Source organism: Rhincodon typus, chromosome 24 (genome assembly GCF_021869965.1).
Source record: "Rhincodon typus isolate 14 chromosome 24, sRhiTyp1.1, whole genome shotgun sequence".
Classification (NCBI taxonomy): domain Eukaryota; kingdom Metazoa; phylum Chordata; class Chondrichthyes; order Orectolobiformes; family Rhincodontidae; genus Rhincodon; species Rhincodon typus.
The window spans coordinates 32366555-32382805 of NC_063355.1; the positions used below are offsets into that span (position 1 = coordinate 32366555).

The window sequence follows — 16251 nt, forward strand, 5'->3', positions numbered from 1 at the left end:
GATCATCCCACTCCAACCCTACATTGGATCAAATCCCTACTTCTAAGGAGGGAAAGAAGATACCTATGAGTGAGTGGAACCCCACACACACTAGGTTTGGATTCTCCCAATCCCTCCACCCTGTGGTGTAGGTATCACTGAGCAAGAGACTAAACTCACGTCCTGGTAAATTTACCAGTGGTGGACCTCAGAATTTTAAATCAGCCTTGATTGAAAAGCAATCTTTAGAACAATCAAGCTGTAAACAGTTGCTAGATTTGATCGATTATTGGGGATGAATCAATTATAATGCTGTAATCTATCAATAAGTAGTGGGATTGGGATTTATTGGCAACCTCACATAAGGAACTATTTCCTCCCCAGCTGTGCCTGGGTAAAATGAAGATTGAAATACAACATTTAAGTTGGAAAATAGAAACCAATATTTGTCAGTCTAATGATAATAAGGTGTAGAGCTGGATGAACACAGCAGGGGGTCTAGGCCCAAAACGACACCTTTCCTGCTCCTCTGATGCTGCTGTGTTCATCCAGCTCTACACCTTGTTATCTCACATTCTCCAGCATCTGCAGTTCCTACTTTGTCAGTCTTATTCTTACTTTAATCAAATAGTCTAAATTGCAATTCTCTATCACATTCCCAAATCTGCTTATCCACATTTCTAATCTAATCCTGAAAGTTAACATAGCTGCTGACTTAACCACAAATCCTGGAAATGCATATCATAGCCCCTCAGCTCTCTATAAAGACACTGTCCTCCATCTAAGTCTCTTGCATTTAATTATACATCTATGGACACTCATTCTAGACCCTTCAACTATTAGAGATAGAATAAACAGCTGTAGATTATCTCATCCTTTCATAATGGTAAACAATTCTATCTAATCCTGCCCTAAGCTGCATTGTTTTAAAGAAAATACCACCAACTTCATAATACTAAGCAGCATCCTAGTGGAAAAAAAACAGAAAATGTGGAAAATCCTCAGCAGGTCAAGCAATATCAGTAGAGAGTGAAGCAGACATAACTTTGAGATTGGTGACCTTTCATCAGACTGGGAAATGTGATAGATTTTATGCAAGTGAAACGGGGCAATAAGAATAAAAAGGAAGATCTGTGATATCTGGAAGATAATAAAGGAGTTAAGGGTACAAGACCAAAAGGACTAGGACAAGTACAGAAACAAAAAATGCATTCAGAAGACGCATGAATACCAGAACGATGAACAGATGCTGTCTGAAAACAAAGAAATGGGAAATTGAGACTTAAATGCCAAAATCAGCAAAGGAGAAGAAAACAATGGGGGCAGGGATTGCAGCCTGAAATTGTTGAACCACCATTGAGCCAAGAAAGTGTGGAATGTCAATCAAAAGATGGACTGCTATTCCTTTAGCTTATGTGATTTTTTTTTATTAATGATGCGTAGGTCCTTTTCTAATACATAAACTTCCATCCAGAAGTCTGCACCCAAAAATACTGTACACATTATTTTAACTGATGTCTTGAGGTTTTGTTAATTCTTGGCATTTACATCTGCAGCTTTTGTGCTAAAATTTTGAATTCCATTTATTTAATGACCCTTATCAATGGGAGATGCAGCCTTCTGAACTTAAACTTCCAAATTTCTCTGCTCTTCCACAGTGGTGAATCTACCTCCACTCAGTGCTTCATCATTGTCTTTTATTAAAACCAAAATGCATCTTCTCAATTATTAACAATTACATTTGTCACTCTTGGCACTAGCCCCTAGGTGTTAAGAAGATGACTTTGCAGGATCAGTAGGGTGTTTGTCATTGTCATTTCTGTTGCCTTTATCAATGCCAAGTTTTCCATCTGGTTTCATTCCTTTTTGGAGACTTTTAGCAGTGATCCAACAGACTGGCTTTGGCTATTTCAGAGGAGGGCAATTAAGAGACAACCACATTGCTGTGGGTCTGGAGTCAACTATACACCAGACCAGGTAAGGACAACAATTTCCTTCTCTAAAAGACATTAGTGAACCAGTGGGATTTTTTCTACAAATGTGTCATGATTATCATTAAGCTTTCAATTCCAGATTTTTTAAATTCGCTCTGCCGAGATTGGATTCAAATCCATGTCCCTGGAACATTACCAGGGTTACTTGGATAACAAATCCAGTGTCTTTGCAAATTCAATGTAATCGATTAAATGCAATTCCACGAAATTTATAGGTCATTTCATGGGCTATTTGAAATGGTTAACATGGATTCAGCTAATCACTTAAAGGTAAATTACTGGAGGAAGAAGCGAAGACAAGCTGAAAGTAGGAATTGACTAACATGGAAGAACAAAGAATGAAATAGGACAAACCAAACAGAAGATCCTGGAATTACTTCGGAAAAGGATCCGAGTTCATGGTAATGATTGTTCGGGAGCCTGTCCGAAAAAGGAAACTCACCCTCGGTTATTGTGATCATTAGGAAATGGGCCGATACCCGAAGGTGTCGCTGTTTGTTCTGCAACTGGCGGGGCTGGGCGGGATGGGAGGAAGATGTTTAAAATCAGGCAGAGAACCATCAAAACCGAACAGCAAGAGGACAGGACAGCGGGGGTGAATCAGCCCAGCTCCATCTGACTGTCTTTCCGGAGCGCAGAAGCCGAGTTTTCCGAAGGATTTACAATACAAACATGGGATATAGGGAATCGTGTGCCCTGTACTGGGCAGAATTCTGGGATTATGAAACTCCCAAAGTTGTGGTGGTTAAAAACCGAACTTTAGGAATTATCTACAGAATTATCCAACTTCTTATCATTTTATACTTTGCTCTGTAAGTACATCCTAGACTTGAGGCTGTTATCATAAAGGTTGGGGCGAATACATTAATCCCAAGAGAGCACACAATGTTTATTTTGCATCCATGAGTTTGATTTTTGAATCATCAGTATTGAGATATTGTGTGGAGACGATTAACTATTGTTTTTAATGTGTTTTCTCAAACTGGAGCCTGCTTTAAACTTGTTACCGAGTAATTTCAAATCTTCGCCAATTGCAGGATTTTTGTTTTGTTTTGATTTCTGATTTCTTTAGCATTAAGAATCTTTTCTCAAGCCGGATTGTCTTTAAGAATCATTAATCAGGAGGTCGCTGGCGTTTCAACTCCAGGAGCCGAGAGCCTCTTTGATCTGTAAATTTCGGGATTAATAGAAAGTTTCAGGGTTTACTCTAGCATATGCAGTTTCAGGATAAATATTTGGGTTTCATGAGATTTTTTTTTCCCTCGAAGTATCAAAGGGAAGTCTCGTTCTGTTTATAATTAATCGGGTCGGGTCCTGTGAACAGAAGTTACCTTGTGAAATATTGCCAACGATCTGGAGAAGAACGCCGTTCTAGAGGTTCTGCTGCTGGATCACATGAGGCAGAGTTTGTCTTTTCGCATCTAAGACGGAATAACCTTGGTCAAAATAGTAAATCTCTGCAAATACAATCTAAGCAGCTGGATGAGTATGTGAATAGGAAGGGTTTAGAGGGATATGGGCCAAATGCTGGCAAATGGGACTAGGTCTGGTCAGCGTGAACCAGCTGGACCGAAGGATCTGTATGACTGACTCTAATTGCTGCTTGTCCGATTTAACACCAAGTAGCTATTTCTTTTGGGCATTGCTTGTTGAGGTATGGCTCATTTTGATTTGACGGCAATGTTTTTATTTCCCATTTCGCTATCACGATTTCCTCCAACCTGACTATGAAGGTGTGGCGGAGCTTAAGGACCAGCCAAGAGTTGGAATGGATTGTGGGTGTAACACATTTATGAATATTTTCAGCTTCTGCCAACCTCTTATAATGAACAGAAAGCATCCCCAATGTAAGATACCTGTATCTGACTGTTCTGGCCAGCCGTCCTGTGTCACCATTACTTCTCCATATCCGGCTTTTGATCTCCCCTACGGTGAAAGCATGTTTTTGTACCATCACCCTATCAAGCCTATTCATTGTCTTAAAGACCTCTTATGAGCCAATCCTCAGTCTTCACACTACAGAAGGAAACAGTCCCAACCTGTTAAGCCCCTTAATAAAATTGAGAAGTTAGAACTAATATCGTTTTTTTTTCTGTTTTTACACGATCTCCAGCATGTCAGTACCTTTTTATACAATACCAAGACCAGAGCTATACATAGTACTGTGTGTGGTCTAACCAAGATTCCATACAAGTTTGCGTAATGTCTCTGCTTTTTAATTCTCTTTAAAAAAAAAACAACTCCCAGTGTTCAGTTTGCCTTTTGATTTTACATATTTTCCCAACCTATTGGTCTAAATATTTCCCTAGAAATCTTTGCTCTATTCCCCTGTTCAGACACTTACAGTACCTTTGAATGTGGTACAATGTTCAGAGGAGCTTCACTAAAGAACAGAAAAATAATTGATATTTATGTATAGATATTTGTTACTGATTAAAGGTTTCAAGGTGCAGAGATAAAGGAAATGGTAGTGAAACCAGCAAAGAAAACAAAAATGTGTGTTTAATGGAGGTATAACAAGCACTTTGATCTTTGCAGTGCAATCACACCAAAGTAGTGCATTAAAATCAATCTTTTGAAAGTTATTAAAATGGCTTGGGAGGTCTCAAACTGTTGCAGCAGTTTTTGATTAATGGGGCAGCTTATTGATGATTTATCAATTAGTCTTGTAACAATACAAGGAGCAATTGGCCCTGATCATTTCCAGTGACATTAGCAGGGGTGGTAGTTGCTCATTATATAACATATTAGATGGTTTACCGAGATGCTTTATATTGCAAAGTTATTTTTTCTTTTAAACCAAATTCAAAGTTTTTAGTGAAGCAGTGGAAAAATTCTGATTTCTTAAAGGATATCTGACAACATTTATGTTTCTTCATGGCAATGTAGCAAACATCTCCAGTTTAGCAGGAGGAGGAAAACAGTAGAAACATGGCGGAAAAAGATATAACTGTACAGAGAGAAAATAGATGGAGGCAAGCTTTGTCAAACTCCCAGCAGAGTTTAGAACGTAGAGCAAAGAATGTAGAAGAGTACAGCACTGGAACGAGCCCTTCAGCCCATGATTAAAAGCAAAAGTTGCTGGAAAAGCTCAGCAGGTCTGGCAGCATTTGTGATGAAAAAAATCAGAGTTAACGTTTCGGGTCCAATTTCTGAGGAAGGTCACCAGATCTGAAACATTAACTCTGATTTTTTTCTTCACAGATGCTGCCAGATTGGCTGAGCTTTTCCAACAACTTCTGTTTTTGTTTCTGATTTACAGAATCCACAGTTCTTTTGGTTTTTCTTCAGCCCATGATGATGTGCAAATTAAATTAATCCCTTCTGCCTGCCCTTGGTCCTATCTCTCCATTTCTTGCATATTCATGTGCTTATCTAAAAGCCCCTTAAATGCCCCTATTGTATCTGCCTCCACCTCCATCCCTGGCAGCACGTTCCAGATACTTACCACTCTCTCTGTAAAATAAAACACACTTGCCCTTCACATCTCCTTTGAACTTTCCCCCTCTCACCTTAAATGCATGCCCCTGGTTTTAAACATTTCAATTCAGGGAAAAAGAGCTCTCTAAGGAGCAGTTCATAATGTGGCTGTGCTTCTCCAGGGAGTGATGTTGCCTCCTGCAGCAGGAACTGCAGTCATCTGCCACAGCTAGCACATTGTTTCCTTGGGACAGGTAAAGTTCCCCCTCAACATGCTCCTCATCGGCCTTGCCATTGACACCTTTGGGTTGTAACAAGACACTGCTTCATATAATTTCATGTCTGCTATATTTTATAAATATTGGAGAATACTTCAAACTGCTAGCAGTACAGTTCTTACTTGAAAATTCGCTTTTGAAATTCTGGTACACTTAGTTATTCATCTGAATCAATTTCCTGGCAGGTCTTGAATGGGCACTCAATACTCGCAACCACAACAGGTAGAAAGTTGGATAAAGTCTCCTATGCCTGCAGTAGGATGTCTGCTCAGCTTTCAAGAAGAGGTGGCAGATGCCACACCCAGGTGTTGAAAATACTAATTCGCAACACTACAAGATACAATTCAAACATTTAATTGCATTTATTCATTTCAATGGATCTTTGTGTTTTCAAGCCTACCTCTCCACTGAGTTCTGTTGCAGGACTCTTTGTGCTAGTTTCTGTTCTGGAAACAATTTCAATGGTATTGACTCCAATGTGAGTTGTTTGAATTAATGTAGAGTAACAGTCATAGCTAACTGAAAATTTTATGGATGCAAAATTGACTGCACTGTGCGTGGAATATGCATCCAAAGACATTGACCAAGTTTGTTCCAAATAAAGTTTTTGGGTCTTAACTATGTCTAAACTGAAATAGATTTAAAGTCAAGGAAAGCAAAACTGATGCAAAAGGGCCCATGTGGTGATTGCACCTAGTTCTATCACTGTGGAATGACAGCTATGTGGTAGGAAAGGCAAGAGTAAACTGGCTTTATCAAGACTCTAATGCTAATACATTCTCCACTGATTGCAAGATGCAACAGGACAATTCATTCTGTGAGACAGGAACAAATGAAAGCCACTTTTGAAGGTGTCAAGAATAGCCAGTATTAGATTAATTTAACTGAAGCTTATAAGCTACCATCAGGAGAGAAAGACGAAATAGCCTCCACACATTGCTATGAGCTTGGTTAACCTAAGAGAATTAATAATTTGTGTTTCTGATTTGTGCAGGTATGTTTTCATTATTCAGAAATCATACCAAGAAAGAGAGAATGCTCCTGAGAGTTCTGTCATCACCAAGATGAAAGGAATTGGAATGTCAAATTCATCCATGGGAATGAAAATATGGGATGTGGCAGAGTATGTTCATCCACCAGAGGTGAGGCCTGGAGGGTATTCTTTCCACTGAAAAAATCAAGTCTTGCAGGTTTACATTCCTATGGGCACTTCCATGTCTTTGGTGTTTTCAAGTGTCTATTCTGCATGTGTCAGCCAGGTGCTTTGTACTGATATGACGCTCAAATATTGAGAAAATAAGGACCAAATAGAAAGCAACTGCCCACAGTGGGTGGGAGCTTCTAGCTATGTAATTGATCAGGGGCAAGAGCATTGGGCCAAATTTAATACCTTCTCCCATGGCAGGTTTGGTGGGCACGGGGCATTTTATCATATGGGAGGTTGGTGGGTGGCAACCACACTATCTTTCCATTCCTGCCCTGATTACATCTGCTCCCATCTTCATGCTTCCATTACTGGCATTCATTCAGTGATGGGTGAGAGGCTCGCTATAAGGGATAGCTGAAAAGCAAACTCTGTTAATGACTGAGAGCTTCACCTCCTGCCCTTGCTACTGAGACCCCCTTCATGGCATCACTCACATGCGCCCACATCCATCGACAATTCTTTGACTTGGAATGGTGTAGTCTCAGAGTGGCACTACTTACAGTGAAGAGCTGGTAATTAGCCAGCAGCTCTTACTCAGCAAATGGAACTTCTGCCCCCTGAGATTCTTGATTCTGGTGAAGGCCTACCGCTGCACTATTATTGATGTTTAATTTGGCTGGCCTTCTCAAAAAGAGGTGATGTGTGCAGGATAGTCATTACTTCCAGTAATTTTAAGTAGGCTGGAACGAGGATATATAATGGTCATTCGGCGATTTTTAAGTCAAGATAAAAATTGATAGTGATTGCATTATTTTATGATGTTACATGAAAACTTTATAATTGATTAAACAAAGTAAGTTTGATCACAGACAATTGTCACATGCTCAGTCAGAGCCCAATTTTAACCCATCAACTTGCACAGTATTAAAATTGACCCATTTCTGTTACTGCAATAATCTTTCTGCAGTGCATTGAACTACCAGTCTGCACTGTGTGCTCCAGACCTGAAGCACACCATCACAGAACCAAGGCTAACACCTACACTTATAAATTTCACAGGAATATTTTCGCCATGATTTATGTCATTTATAAGTTAGAAGCTTCATGGTAAACGAATACATATCATCCACATGGCTCATCACACCTCTTCAGTTTACAAAACCTTCATTTAACAGAGGAAAGGGACTCATCCCTCACCTGTATTGAATGAATCCCATGTCTCCTGATGGAATTCCTGTGATTTCCAAACTGCAGTTGTAGAACCCTAGTTCTTCCTAACTATCTTGAACTGTGTATTTCCCACCTTTTTTTGTTCTAGGGTCGAGATATTTTCAGCATTACTGTGCGAACTATAACCACACCATTGCAGAGGCTGCAAACCTGTCCTGAGGTAAGATTGAAGGTTTATTAGACTGAGAAGCCTCAAAATCCCTTTGTTTGGGAGTGGGGAAGGAGGCTGTACAAGGGGGTCTGTTAGTCTTCCTTATCTGAGATGATAGACTGCTGGTCACAGACCTCCACTATCAAAAAACAAACCTCCAAAAACACCCTCTGCCTCCTGTTTGGAAGCCAGTTTTGGATCCAATTTGCTAACATGGACCCCATGGGTTCTTACCTTCTGGACCAGCCTTCCATGTGGGACCTTGTCAAAGGCCTTACTAAAGTCCATATTTGCCAAATCCTGTCGAATGATATTGAAATCAGCCTTCCTCCAGTTTAGACGCTTAACTTCTACACTGTCCTTATCCCTTTCCATAATGACTTTGAAACTTACAGTTACAGTCACTACTCCCAAAATGCTCGTCTGCTGAAACTTCAACTGATTGATTCCCTAGGATTGGGTCTAGCACTGCCCCATCTTTAGTTGGACTATCTACGTACTGGCACAAAGAGCTCTCCTGGATGAACTTTCAAAATTCCACCAGTCTGATTCTTTCACACTAAGGTGATCTCAGTTAATGTGAGCATAGTTGAAGTCCGCTACAACTATAACCGTTTTCTATAATCCCAGCAAGGTACTCACTCCTTTTTTTATTTCTAAGCTCATTTAAGACACTTCTAAGACATCCTCCCTCATTACTGCTGTGATGGTTTCCTTTATCAATAATGCTATAGCCCCACCTCCTGTACTTGCGCTCCCCCACTCATCCTGCCTGAAACTTCTATACCCTGAAATGTTGAATAGCCAGTCTTGTTCTTCCTTCAACTATGTCTCAGTAATTGTAACAATATCGTATTCCCATGAGTTAAATAAAGATCATCCACCTAACGAGTCAAGCTCCTTGCATTAAAATAGATACAATTTAGCTTTCTGGACCTCCATGTCCTTTATCCTGCCCACATCTTTTCCACCTACTGGACTGTCCTGGCATTCCTTCTACGTCTGATTAGGCTTTGCTCCTGACTTTACTTCTGCTCTGGGCCCGTCCCCCTGCCAAATCAGTTTAAAACCTCCCTATTCCTGTCACTGAACTGAATTCATTGTCCTCAAAGTTTGATGCCATCTTTCTAATGTTCCATGAGATAATGAATGGTCAGTTGACTAAATAAAAGTTTTTTTGTTTTATATCTAAATATTCATCATTCATTTGAATATTTGTGGCATAAAATTTGAATCTTGATCTGATTGGGGGGTAATCCATATCTTGCAAAATAAAGGACTGATTTCTTCAATGTCACTTCTGTAATTTTCTACAAATGCACTACCTCAGGAAATCTTGTCAAAGCATCCGTACTTGCTAATAGATACTGATTCCCACTCCTGGTCTTAGGTAAGGGTCCAACACAATGCATTAAGAGTCCACTTTGAAAGCTAGTAACAAAATCAAAGGTACACATTTAATTCATGGTTGAGGTTTCCCCATTACCTGACAATAGTGGCATGGCTGGCGATATTTACCCCATTGGTATGTAATCCTGGCCAATGAAAATGTTTCAATATCTTATTCTGTATTTTCCTAATATCTAAATGATCTTCCATGAGAATTTTGGGAGCCTCTTGTAAAATGATACTATGATATTCAGATGCAACTACCACCTGATGGACTATAGATCATTTTTCATCAGCTGGCATTTGAGAAGGTTTACATTTCCTCATGGACAGTTTGTCTTTTTAAATAATAACATACAAATGAATAAAATTAAACAGAATTATATATGATGTTTGTGTGTGTCAATTTGGAAATTTCTATCATAAACAGCAAAATGAAAAGAAATCTCCTTCTCTTTCCTCATCAATATCCTTTACTCAACCCCAGTGAAGTATCACTCCTGCCTTAACCCCTTAATTTCTTACTTTCCTTAATAGTTGAGATGGCAACATTTCCTTTTGGTGTCTTTCTATATATTCACCAGATATGACTTTCTATTTCTGCAAAAATACAGACTAATTCTTTGTCTCCATCCAGTTCTGACAGCATGGGGGCTTTTTGAAAACAAAACCAAAACCATCTTTCTGCTGGAATGAAACATTTCTTCTGAACTCACCCTGTTAGTGATCCTGATTATCTGTTCCTTTAGGTTATAAAACTCAACTTAGTAGACACTCAGAAATTAATAATCAAGATAAGCTGAATACCTTGACCAGCTAAGTCAGATAATATTTGTGTAAAGGCTATTTTAAGCACAATATTCTCAATCTCCATGCCAGACTTAAATGTAACAGTTGACATAGTGTTAATTATGAAGAATCTTTGCATTTTTTCCATACACAAGCTCATGAGCATATGCAACCTTAAGATAGAGATTGCACACTCATTCTCAAGGAACTCACTGTCACAGTAATTACAAGTTTACCTGGCTCTCTTTTAGCAGAATATTCCTTTATTAACAAATATAAATGTGTTCTTTCACCTTTTGCAGCCTTCTTCTGTACCCCCTACTCCCACTTGCACTTGCAGCCTTCTATTGCCCCAACTTGCCTTTGCATCCTCTTTCTGTCCACTTGCAGCCCCTTTTACCCTATGTGCTGTATGTAGGTACCCTATGTACCTGCACCCCCCAAGTAGCTCCTCATTCCCCACCACTCTCCCATGAGAGTATATGCTGCCACTGAAGATGTTTGTCCATAATCCTTGAATGGTAATTTCTCCATTTCATTGGTTTTAATGAAGGATCCCAGATGTAAAATTAATCTGTCTTCTCTTTTGTCATTGTTATACTTTTCAGTGCTTTCAGTTTTTCTTTCAAACAGCCACTGTTTGTATTTCTTTTCTTGTAATTGGATGTTATAGAATCTTAATACATTCAAGTATTATTCCATGAATTGTAGTTAAATTGTGACTAGTTGACATGTTATGACTGCGTTCCCAATTTATAAACTTCTTCTGTTAAAGAAAAGTTTTTATTTAGTAAAACTACTTTTTTCTCTATTAAATTCTTACCTAGAATGACAAAGTTCCTGGATCTAGATGCTCGTCTGACTCAGATTGTCTGGCTGGAGAAATGGAATTACTTGGAAATGGTAAATATGAATGGACTAGTCTGAGGAGGGGTTGGGCAGGGCAGTAAGGATAGGGTGTCATTGGAGACGGAATGAGCTATGCAATCATTATTTCATTTTACATTGTAGATGGCAGTAATCTTTTAGATTATTATCTGTTCAGTGGGATGTGAGTTGAGCAGTTTTTCACATTGTAAGATTCAGGAAATTTACCATTGAATGCTCAGCTTGATATTGCTGTCCTTGTGGACTTGGGAATGTGCTATGCTTAAGAATGACTCTTTGATTCTGAAAATGTCTCTCTTGTTGAGCATTGTTCCCTTCCCCTTGAAATCTATGGTTATTAACTCCCTTCTCAAAGAAAACTTCAGGTTCTTGTGAAATATATTGCTGTATCCAACATACCTTTGCTCTCAAAGGCCCTATAATGTGCTATGGTCTTCTAAACCAGTACTCCTCTTTCCTAGAGTTTGAATTGCTCCAATCAATTTCCATCCTTTCACAGGACTGAAACAGCCTTTATCAGCATCACAAATAGCATCTTATCTGACTGTGACCTTTGTTAACTATCCCCCAAATTCCTCTCAACTTATGTGTTGTTTTTGACATGGTTGGCCACATAATCATCTGCCAAAACCTGACCTCTTTCACTGTACTCTGTGGGACTGCACGAGTCTAGTTTCCATTCTTATTTATCCATATCTAGAGGGTCACCTATAATGGCTCTTCTTCCTGCTCCTAAATGATTATGTCTATGTATCTTCAATGCCATCTCATTTCCCATTTACAATACCCCCTGATGATCTTACCTGAAAACATTTCCAACAGATGCGTTGATAACACCCAGTTCTACATTGCTACCACCTCTGACTCCTCCACTGTTGCTAAATGATCACATTGTTTGTCTGATATCCAGTACTGGATGAGTCGAAATTTCCCCAATTAAATATTAGGAAGACCAAAGCTATTGTCATTGGTCCCCACCACAAACTTTCTTCCATGTCCACTGACTTCAACTTTTCCCCAAATCAAACCATTTGCAATTTTGATGCCATTTTTGATTCTTAGATGTTCCATTTCTGTATGCTACCATTTCTCTAACATTGCCCATTACCACCTCTGCTTCAGCTGCTGAAACATTCTCATCTATTCCTTTGGTAACTCTGCATTACTATATTCCAAATCTCACCTGTGTGGTCTCACTTTGTAAGCGGGAACCAATCCAGAATTCAGCTGCTTTCTCACCAAGCCTTGCTTGTCTGTCACTCTATGCTTTTGACCTGCATTGGCTCCTGGTTCAGCAGCACTTCAATTTTAAAATTGATTATCCTTGTTCAAATGACACCATTTCACCCTTCTCCTTCTCTATCTCTATCACTTCCCCAATCGTGACAACTCTCCAAGATTCTCTATGCTCTTCTAATTTTGGCTTTTTGTGCATCTCCTATTTCAATTACCCCACTATTGTTGGCTATGCTTTGAGTTGCCAAGGCCATAAGCTCTGGGATTCCTTCACTAAATCCCTTGGCCTCTCTGTCTCTCCTCCTTTTAAGACATGGCTCAAAAAGTCCTCTTTAACTAAAGTACTGTCCTAATGTTTCTTTTTGTGGCTCAATGTCAAGTTTTATTCGATACTACTTATGTGAAGTATGTTAGTGTTTTAGTATGTTAGAGATGCTATATCATTTTTGTTGTACTTGACCAAAATTGACCTAGATTGTTTTTTTTTTTTTTTTTTTTTGTTTTTTTGTTTGGATGTTGCTTGCATATAATGCCACCTCTGGAATGTCCTTTTTAAAGTATTGATATATTCCCAGGAATCCCTATTCCAATTTGTCAAAAATGGTGTCAGCTCTTTAAAGGAAAAGCATGTTAGGAAACAGAACTGTTTTATCCCACCTGAAACAATTGATTTCCTCCACTGTCATTATTTTAGCAACTGAGTTTGAATAACCAATATCTTAGTGAAAGAGATTAATTTAGAAATGTGGGCTATGATTGATATTGTTAACAATGGTTTTCCTGTGCAGGCGTGAAAACTGGGAGATGTGTAACGTATCATGATTCGATAAAGACCTGTGAGATTTATGCTTGGTGTCCAGTGGAGAACAGATTATCAATAAGGTAGCATAAAAAGTTTGTTGGTTTCTGCTTATTATTGGTCATGGGTGAGGTGCCACACTGTTTAAATGGACAAATAGGAGTAGCTCAATATTAGTTATTTTAATCTACATTTGCTCAGCACTGGGCTGCTGTAATACCAGGCAGATGAAGTGGAATAACTTTGACAATTATACCCCATGTGGAATTAAGTCTTGGCCTCACTGTTAATGCTGAGTCCAAAATAAGCCTGGTGCAAGGCATGAAAGTTTTAGTGAATAGAATGATGCTGTATTAAATTGAAAATAAGAGGTTAAAAGAAACACATCTTGTGGAGTAATGAGCAGATTCCTTCAGCAACATGGTACTTTTTTTATTGATCCTCTTTGAGCTGCAGAAGTATTTTATACTGATCTTTGCACTTGTTGTAGCCGCACTAACTTTCAGTTTCCTATCCAATAACTCCTCCAAACTCAGTGCCCAGCAGGAAGTTTAAGCAATTTTAATCTAAGAGAGGACATCTGGCAGTGAAGCAGTCACTGGAGTTCTGATATTTTTGGAGGCAGCAGAAATCTTGGGATGTATGAGAAGGGGAGCAGTTCTGTGCAAGGTTGCAGATTGCACTTAGTTAGGAAACACAACAAATTACATAAGTGGATACAGGAAGCTACAAAGTTACATAAGACAGTTTAAATAACGAAGTGAATACTTAAAACAATAGCCTACTGACTTAAGAACTTATTATGGAAGCTTGCATGGTTATCCTTTCTCAAAGCAAGAAGGATAATTCCAAAGGTTTTCTATATGGCATGAAAATGGGAATTGTGGACGAGTAAAGGGATTTAGATCTCCGTGTATATAACTTACTAAAAGCTAACACACACACACAAAAATAAAAGTAGGCCTGTAGAATGTTGGTCTCTATCTCATGTGTTAGATTATGAAAGTGTAGTAATGAATTTTTTAGTTATGATGGAATATCAGGATCAACACCAAACCCTGGAAAGTTGTCTTGAGTTTAAAAGGAGTCACTGTGCCGCTATGCCAAACTGATACTAGGGTTTCATGTGCTAAGTTAGCTGTTAACTAAAGTAGATTTGTTTTTCCCGTGCAATTTTTTATTTTCATAAGTCACTTGGCCTAATTAATAAGGGAAGCATATGAATCTCCAATTGGTTCCATCTATTTGTGTTCTAAAAGCATGTTTTCTCTATTTTTGCAGGGACTCTGTATTGAAAATGGCACAGAATTTCACCATATTGGTCAAAAACAGTATTCATTTCCCCAGGTTTGGGTTTACAAAGTAAGGTGAAGTTCTTATCATAAAGCGTATCATTGCCTTGGCATGCTCTACGTGGTTTCAACTGACACATTTCTTTTGTTGAGAAAGTTATGCATTTCCTGTTTCTTTTTAACTGAGCAGGTAGCAAAGGCATATTCAGTGCATAGATATTGATGGGGCATAATTGAGAACTATATACATTGCCAGGGTAATCTCATGAAGAGTTGGACAAAACTTGAGAGATATTACCTCAAGCTCTATTTTGGTCATTAGTGAGGAATGTCACCAGGAATTTCCTCCAGGGTGCTTTTCATTATCTGCTGTAACTTTGCCAGAAAATGAATTAGAAGCCTAAATTATAGATCAATCCAGATTTTCTGCTGATCTTTCATTGAAATTACATTGGACAATTGGGAGAATCCCTCAGGAGGTTCCTGTTATTGATTCTTATTTGTGTATCATGTGTATCAATTAAGTGGGAATGTACATGAATAAAGGACTTCACTGAGGGTTCCATACATGTACAGGCATTCACAGCTGCAAGATACATTTTTGTTGGCCTCACCTCAAACAGCAGAAGTATTGAGCAGTGGGACTTGTACTTGCCCAAGTTATTTGTTACTGAAGATTATATACATATATAGGGAGCATTAATTTGGGCTATACTTTTATATACACATATGTGTGGGCACCATAATAAACATGTATATTGTTTTGTTCCCCTTAATATTTTCTTCTTATTGCAAATTTCAGGATAATCTCTCTTTGATGTTTTTACTGTTTACTCCCTAGCTGCTAACACTCTTTCAGCAGACCCTTTTTATTCAGCCCACATGTGATCTTGGTGCCACAATAGATTGTGATAGCTGGATCCTTGCCTCCCACTCCAGGTTCTGCTCCACACCTGAGAAATCTCCTTGACACCGGGCAGAAAAAAACAGTCTCTGGTTTCAGGCTAGGATTGAATCAGAGATAGTAGGAACTGCAGATGCTGGAGAATCCGAGACAACAAGGCGCAGGGCTGGATGAACACAGCAGGCCAAGCAGCATCATAGGAGCAGAAAGGCTGACGTTTCGGGCCTAGACCCTTCATCAGAAAAGGGGGAGGGGAAGGGGGTTCTGAAATAAATAGGGAGAGAGTGGGAGGCGGATAGAAGATGGATAGAGGAGAGGATAGGTGGAGAGGAAACAAACAGGTCGAAGAGGCGGGGATGGGGCCAGTGAAGGTGAGTGTAGGTGGGGAGTTAGGGAGGGGATAGGTCAGTCCAGGGAGGATGGACAGGTCAAGGGGGCGGGATGAGGTTAGTCGGTAGGAGATGGGGGTGCGGCTTGAGGTGGGAGGAGGGGATAGGTGGGAGGAAGAACAGGTTAAGGAGGCTACGGTCCTTGAAAAATGAGGACAACTGAGATGTACGGGAGTGGAATGCCTCATCCTGGGAGCAGATGCGGCAGAGGCGAAGGAATTGGGAAAAGGGGCTAGCATTTTTGCAGGAAGGTGGGTGGGAGGAGGAGTATTCTAGGTAGCTGTGGGAGTCGGTGGGCTTGAAATGAATATCGGTTTCCAGGTGGTTGCCCGATATGGAGACAGAGAGGTCCAGGAAGGGGAGAGA

General features: G+C 39.5%; 1 protein-coding gene across 1 annotated transcript in view; it reads left to right on the forward strand.

Annotated features, from left to right (window-relative positions):
- The first annotated feature begins 2552 nt into the window (after positions 1-2552).
- The window catches only part of LOC109911197 (P2X purinoceptor 2), a 68210-nt gene continuing 54511 nt past the window's right edge, over positions 2553-16251 (forward strand). Inside the window, exons 1-6 of the mRNA XM_048611604.1 lie at positions 2553-2785; positions 6666-6813; positions 8137-8208; positions 11205-11280; positions 13290-13383; positions 14582-14662. Of these exons, the coding sequence (XP_048467561.1) occupies positions 2646-2785; positions 6666-6813; positions 8137-8208; positions 11205-11280; positions 13290-13383; positions 14582-14662 (611 nt within the window). The 5' untranslated portion in view covers positions 2553-2645. The remainder of the gene's footprint in view (positions 2786-6665; positions 6814-8136; positions 8209-11204; positions 11281-13289; positions 13384-14581; positions 14663-16251) is intronic.